Genomic DNA, 7,428 nt, shown 5'->3' on the forward strand with positions numbered 1-7,428 from the left:
TGAGACCGATCACCTTGATATCAATTGTTTGGTGTGAATAGAACCCGAATGGCGTCTCGTGGACGTAGACGAAGAGAAAATGAGAGACACGGACTGACGAGTAATCCGGTTGACTTCATACCTGCTTTGGAGAATATGGCTGCTGCGATGCAAACTACAACTGAGATGCTGGGGCAACAGGCCAGAAATGGGAATGATAATGGGGCAAATGGACCCAACGGAGGGCCGATGACCTTGGTCACGTTTTTCAAGGTGAATCCACCAACCTTCAAGGGTACGACCAACCCAACTGAGGCGGATAACTGGTTCCAGGCGATGAAAAGGGCGTTGCAAGCTCAACTAGTGCCAGAAGATTAGTATGTAGAGTTCGCCACGTATCGGTTGAAAGGAGAAGCCCAATTCTAGTGGCAGGGAGCTTGTCGTTTACTGCAACAAGGCGATGTTGTGATCACTTAGGATGCCTTCTGAGTGGAGTTCTATAAGAAGTATTTTCCAAACTCGGTTAGGGTGGCAAAGGAGTTAGAGCAGTTGTAGTTGAAGCAAGGTTCTATGACGGTGGCAGAGTACAATAACAAGTTTGAGGAGCTATCTCGATTCTCTAGAGTTCACTACAAGAATTTGACAAATTAGCGATGAACTTTTGCGAGAAATATTTTTTGTCACTAATCCGTCACTAACTAGCGAGGAATTAGTGACGCACTAACGGCAAAATTAATGAACGGTCACAAACTGAGTTTTGTAGCTAAAAAAAGAGCGATTTTTCGCTAATTTGTCACAAATTATTTAGCGAGTGACAATGTTCTAGCAAATCAGTCACTTAGGGGTTCAATCGAATAAAAGTAAAATAGCGAGGAATATTGTTGTCACTATTCCGTCGCAAGTGTTTGATATACGATTAGCGAAAAACAATTCATACACTAGTTTGTCGCTAAATAAACTGTGCGAAAAAACTAATTAGTGAGGAACAATGTTCCTGTGAATAACTTTCTATTAGTAGTAGCTATTCTGAGAAAGGGTGTGTGTCGTGCCATTCGCAAGGATTGTTTACGACAGGCCAGTACTGATTCCGGGGTCAGGACTGCAATTAACCAACATAGCTCATGTTAGGGTCTTGTCTTCAATGCTTTCTCTAAGCTGTTGAGAAACCAGAAGCTGCAAAGAACAGCATCTTCAACTGTGTGAGTAATCGTGCTGTGACTCTAGATGGAATGGCAAAACTGTGTTCTCAAGCTGCAGGACGCCCAGTGAACATTGTCCATTATGATCCAAAAGTTGTTGGTGTTGATGCAAAGAAAGTTTTCCCTTTTCGCAACATGGTAAAATTACTATTAACTTGCACCTTTGTGATCTAACTTTACTAATATCACCGATTATTGAAGTGTTCATAAGTTTATAACAAGAGATTGTTGTTCTAGCATCTTGTTAATCGGTTTAGTTGATTCATTTTGTCAAATAGAATATATATCTTTGAAGGATTATTTTATCATTTGCATGTTTTGAAGTTTATTTTGTCAAAATCTTTATCTTTCAGAATGCAAAATGGTTATTTACTCTATGTTGTTGAGTATGCTCGCAATAGATGAACACTTTTAATGTATATTTCTTAGACACTCAACTATACAAACCTGATAAATTTTATATGAACTTATGTATTTTTTCCTCATTGAACTTATGTATTTATTATGCAGCACTCCTACGCTGAACCAAGAGCAGCCCAAAGAGAGGTTTGAGGAGTAATGTCAAGATTGGGAGAGACAAGAAAGTTCCAGTACTTGCGTGATCCTTATATAGTTTGTCTTTTTTTATTTAAAAAAAATAATGTATAAACATTGATTGGACAAAGTGTATTACAGAAGAAAGTTACTGCTCTCCCTATTTAGAATAAGAATCTATGAATGGTCTACACCCGCAACAAAGATCAATTTCTTTACTATGAAAATTGATAAAACCAAAACAATCTCAAATCTCAAACATAGTTGCCATTTGCCAATAAAGGGAATGTCTAGCATACTTTGAGAAATTCTTTCTACTACATGGCCTTAAGTAAAATAAAGGAAAAGATATAAATAAAAATAGATAATAAAGGAGCAAATATTACGTATTTTAGATTCTGGTAGATTAATCTGATGATGATCTGGTCTATAGCTCTAGGATAAAAGGAAGAGAATAGATCAACCAACCAAAGATAACCAACAGCCATAGAAAAACATAATTGACCCTAAATGATTCTAAAGCTAACATGGAATTCAGAAGTCTAACATACAATAGCTCATGACTACAAATCAATTTAATATAAAAGTTGGATGTCTATGTCCTATAAATCTTCCTAAATCTCAAGGCTCTTCAGTTTTGATTCCAATTCATCGCGATCCGCATCTTCTTCAGCCTCCTCATCAATGTCTTCTCCTTCAGGATCATTCTCATCCAAAGGACCCAGCATATCAGGTAAACTTTTAAATATATCCTTCAACTCCTCTATCCCTTCATCAGATATGAAGTTAGCATTAATGTTTAGCAACTTAAATCTAGGTTTTTGCACAACAGCTTTAGCCAAAACCCTAGCTCCGGACATAGTAATTGAATTTGTACTCAAATCAACCTCAAGTAACTGGTCATGACCCTCTTCCAATGCCTTGCTGATCAAAATTGTTCCTTCATCCTTCAGTTCATTCTCAGACAAATTCAACTTGGCAAGGAACTGTTTTGATGATATACATTCAGCTAGAGAAGCAGCAACATTTGTAGTAATGTCATTTCCAGCCATATCCAATACTTCCAGCGATGGTGCAGATTCCTTCAATGCAATTGCAAGGGCTTCTGCACCATCATCCTCCAAGTTCAAATAACTAAGGTATATCTCCGTCAGATCAACAAATCCAAGTACAGCTTTACTCAGGGCGACTCCAGCTTCCACACCAAACATGTTGTCACGCAAGTCAAGCTTCTTCAAGTGTTTACAAGTTCCAAGTGCCTCAGCCAGGACAACACCACCATCAGAACCTACCCTGGTAGATGAACAATGAAAATCTTCCAAAGCTGCAGATCGTTTCACAATTTCAGAAATAGCAATTGCCCCTTCATCTCCAGTCATGTTATTATGAAAATGAAGAACCCTGAGCTTCTCGGTTGAAGGAATTAATTCAGATACTGCTTTTGCAGCTTCCTCTGATATACCATCATTCATTAAATAAAGCTCCTCCAAGTTATTTTGTGATTTTAGGAGGGACCGAAATGCTCTAACTCCCTTTTCACCCATGGCATTATTTGACAGGTTAAGGTACCTTAAAACACAACCTTCCAGTGCAGAGGAGAATATAGTCATCACTTCAAGAGCTTCTGCTTCCGGCCTGCCAGCAATAAAATCCGACAGGTCCACTTCCTTCAATTGATTCTTAATTGACAGTAGGATGGGTTCAGCAACTTGAGCAGCTTCCAAGCCAAAACTTCTGTTGCTGAAACATATCTTAGTATAAGAGTTTGGTGCCCTCAATGGCTCCAACAGTTCTGTAGCCTCTTCTGCATCAATGAAGGCTCTGCGACCACCAGATATGTCAAAAACAGTTTCACCGGTTACAGTGACCTTTTCAGATACCAATACTCCATCCTCCTTCACTCTCGGACCTCTTTTCAAAACGTCCAACATGAGCTTACTCGATTCCTTGGCATAAATTTGCACTGCAAAACTCCCATCACCATCAGGCTCCTTCTCAAAGTGCTGGGTTGCAGTCGTAAAAGCAATTTCTTCAATTTGCTTAGCATCCTCCTCGGCCTCTTCTTTGCTAAGCAGCCCATACTTTCTAGAGAAAATGGATGGGGTTGTAAGGTTCTTGGTCATTCGTTCAGCAAGCATTAGCCTAGTACCCTGGCTAGGGGGCCATAACTTGATTGAAAGTGGGCGATGTTGGTATGTCTGTGCTGTGGAATCCATATCAACCAACCTGGAAACACATGCAATAACCACATTTAAAAGAACAAATCTATACATTTCAATAGTAGTGTAGTACTAGAAAACAATGAGATATAAAATTACTCATGGAAAATAACAACAAATTTCATATAATTATTCCTACTCTATAGCCACAAATCCTAGTTTTGTATATCTACCACAACAACAAATAGCATTTAAGTTTACAACAAGCAATAGACAACAAAAGCAGACCATTCAATAAGTCATGAGCAGAGTAATGATGTCCAAAGAATAAAGTTGTACAATTATGTAATACTTTTTTTCTCATGAGAAACAATCAACAATCAATATAAACCTAATCAACCATGAAATTTAGATTCTTCCAAAGAACTATCGCATAGTATGTTATATTGTGGTAAAATGATATTAATCATCACATGGTTTTGTCGAGGAAATCATGATGTTTGTAAGTGTTATCAGTAACTGCAACCTAGACTCATACAAAATCAAAGAACCATAGTATGCATATTAATATTAAGATTAGGATATACACATTGTTGCAAGGATGAGATATAATATTAATGACCAATTTAAGTTTTTTTTTAAAGGAAGAATAAAAATCCAACTTAGAAGTCAATAATTCCAATACAAAATTCAAAAGCTATTTAACATGAATTCATGAGATGTCAATGGAACTTAAAAGGTATGGATCGGGTGATTTAGAATCAGACATAAAACAAAAAAGAATAAATAACCAATAAAGGCCATGTTAAGATTTTTAAATCTTTTACTTTAGCAAATGCATAACAAATATATTGAGAATCTAAACTTTGTATCATTTCCATAAAAAAAATTAAAAAAATAAATAAAATCAATTTGTAACTATAACTCTCATAGTTGTCAAAATGAATCCAGTGATCTTCGGTCAAGGCATCGGGCTACTAGGTCACTAGGTCTACGGGTTGAGCCGGTTGACCCGGTATTATTTAAATAAAAATATAAAATAGTCAAAAACTTAAAATTAAAATTTGAAATACATGTCTTCACACACATTTTAGCAACAATCAAGTCTCAAATTCTAAAAACATCTATACAAAAATAGACATAAAATTAGTCAGTACTACTACAATAGTATCTTAATTTGACATAATAAGAATATCAATCCATAAACTATGTCCAAGGAGTAATTTCAAACTCTAGGTATGTATCTTCATCTTACAAATGTGTTCATCCTTGTTCTTGGGACAATGGTGTTTCTGATGGTGTATGTGATGATGCCTTCTTAAAATCCCATAAAAGAGAAAAATTCAATCAACTAAGTAACTAACAGCAAAACCAATCAGCATCATTACAGCAGCAACAATCATCAATCAACAAAACCACTGCATATGTATAATCAGAAAAACCAATTCAACAATCAACACAATCATTCATAATTAGCAAAACAATTCATAAACCAATTCAACACTCAGCAAAATCACTGCATATTCATAGTCAACAAAACCAATTCATAAACCAATTCAACAATAAAATTAACATTAACATTTCAACCAATTCAACATTTCAAGTTCAACCACTGCTATATTCTAATCAGATACATAAATCAATCAACAACAAAATTAACAGAAATAACATCAATGAATCAACTATTAATAATTAGTATAGAATATTAGAATAACTTAAAAAAAACTTACCTGTTACTGTTGTTGACTGTTGTTGCAGAGGCAGAATCGAGCAGTGCAGGCAGCCGAGCAGTGCAGTGCAGGCAGCAACACTCACGGACGACGAGCAGCAACACCCACGCACAGCTCGAGCACTCACTGGTGGAGGGAGGCGCGGCGAGACGCTAGCAGCTGAGGCGAGCAGAGATGGAGGACTAGGGCGATTTTCGCGAGCAAACGAGGCGTTGGGTTGGGTGCAGTGATGGCGGACGACGACGAAACGCGGCAGGAAGCACAGATCGAGGCCTCGAGCACTCAGCGGCGGAGGCGCGGCGAGACGCCAGCAGTCGAGCACAGATGGAGGAGATCGTGCGTTGGCGGTGAACGGAGATGGGCCGAGCCGCTGAGGTGAGCTCTGATGATGTGGTGGTGTCTGTGGGCGAGCAGTGAGAGACTGAAAGTGAGATAGATTCGGGTGTTGGGGGTGAGCTTCAGAACTAGGGTTTTGTTTTTAAATGTCGAACGTCGCTCTGGGGCGGGGGATTTAAAAAAAATTCTGAATTGGTCCGGGTTTTTTAAATCCGTCGGTTCACTGGTTTCAATAAAACCCGGCTGAATCCAATCGGTTCTCACCGGTTTTGCTATTTATTAGGTCCAATGACCAATTCGGACAGGTCTAGAGACCGGTCGTCGGTTTTCTGATCCGACCAACAGGGTCGGTCTGATTTTTTTCAACTATCATGATTATGTTCAGAAGTAAGCTTCACAAATAAATAAAGGGGCACTCTACTATACAGATTGAAGTGGTATAGAGAGAGAAAATAAATTCTTTTTATAGTTATTTTTTATTATTTTATTGTTATTCAAAGTGTGGATCCTACCTTTTTCAATCTCTCTTTCATTCCATAAAAAGAAAGATCTGTAAACTTACATCTTTACCGTATAATTCACCATAAATAAAATATTATTCTTGCACGGAAATAGTGTCACTCACTCATTTGAACGGAAAAATATTAGTAATAAAAACATGATATTCAAAACAAAGATCGAATTGCTGGAAAACTAAAAGACAAAGATTACATCCATAGCATCCACATCAAATTATAAACCCAAGTGTGTGAAAATAATCTTATCTAAAAACATATCCACCGATCCAATCACTGCTTATTTTCCAAAAACTTTGTGGGAAACTAAAATAGGGCAATTACTCATCACGCTAAGTAGGAAAAACAGCTAAATTTTTCTTTTCTTAAAAAAAAGAAATCGAAAATTAAAACACAAATCAAAGCCCTAGAAAAAGAGAAGACATTTTCCAGAAGAAAAGAGTGAATGAGTACATAATCAGAGGCTATGAATTCAGTACCTGAGAAAATGCGATTACCAAACTTGGACAGCGGAAAAACCCTAGATAGAGAGTGAATGATAAGAGAGAGAGGAACCGTGGAAAAGAGTTTTGAATTTGAATTTGGTTTTCTGTTTTTTATTGTCAAACTGAAAATTTTATATTTAAAATAAATTTTATTTAATACATTAATCGTAAAGTCAAATTTAAAAATGGAAAAATATTGGGAACTTTGGAAAGCGTGCGTGGGAAAATTGGAGGGAAATGATGATTAATAATTGGTTGCTGAAAAATTTAACCGCATACGTGGGTTTTCATTTTTCCTCTTCGTTCTTCTTTACTCTTTGGTGATTAAATGATGATATAGCCTTGGTTTACATTTTATTTAGGTGTACATGTATAATGAGTAATGCTACACATATAAATATTTTTATAAATTAAATTTAATTAAATTAAATAATAAAATTTAAAATAATATTAATTATAACTGATTTTTGTTATATTAAATTAACTTATTT

General features: G+C 36.6%; 1 protein-coding gene and 1 long non-coding RNA gene across 5 annotated transcripts; one reads left to right on the top strand and one right to left on the bottom strand.

Moving 5' to 3' along the window:
• Nucleotides 767–2,109, top strand: LOC110268799. Its single transcript, XR_002357305.1, has 2 exons — nt 767–1,316; nt 1,689–2,109. It is a non-coding gene; the product is annotated as an uncharacterized LOC110268799 (long non-coding RNA).
• On the bottom strand, nt 2,058–7,044 carry LOC107625197 (RAN GTPase-activating protein 1). 4 transcript variants are annotated; one of them, XM_021115729.1, is made up of 3 exons: nt 6,932–7,044; nt 5,602–6,001; nt 2,058–3,938 (listed from the first exon to the last, which is right to left on the bottom strand). In XM_021115729.1, exon 3 carries the CDS (start codon nt 3,926–3,928, stop codon nt 2,327–2,329), a length of 1,602 nt encoding a protein of 533 aa, XP_020971388.1. In that variant the 5' UTR covers nt 3,929–3,938; nt 5,602–6,001; nt 6,932–7,044; the 3' UTR covers nt 2,058–2,326. The 4 variants fall into 4 exon arrangements, with proteins under 4 accessions (XP_020971388.1, XP_016183258.1, XP_016183260.1 ...); XM_016327772.2 differs by having other exon boundaries at nt 5,602–6,022; XM_016327774.2 differs by lacking the exon at nt 6,932–7,044 and having other exon boundaries at nt 2,058–3,942; nt 5,615–6,728.

This window comes from Arachis ipaensis, chromosome B02 (assembly GCF_000816755.2).
Source record: "Arachis ipaensis cultivar K30076 chromosome B02, Araip1.1, whole genome shotgun sequence".
Classification (NCBI taxonomy): Eukaryota; Viridiplantae; Streptophyta; class Magnoliopsida; order Fabales; family Fabaceae; genus Arachis; species Arachis ipaensis.

Excerpts from the sequence above, each read along its gene's own strand:
- LOC107625197 (XM_021115729.1), bottom strand. The coding sequence starts at position 3,928 with ATGGATTCCACAGCACAGACATACCAACATCGCCCACTTTCAATCAAG.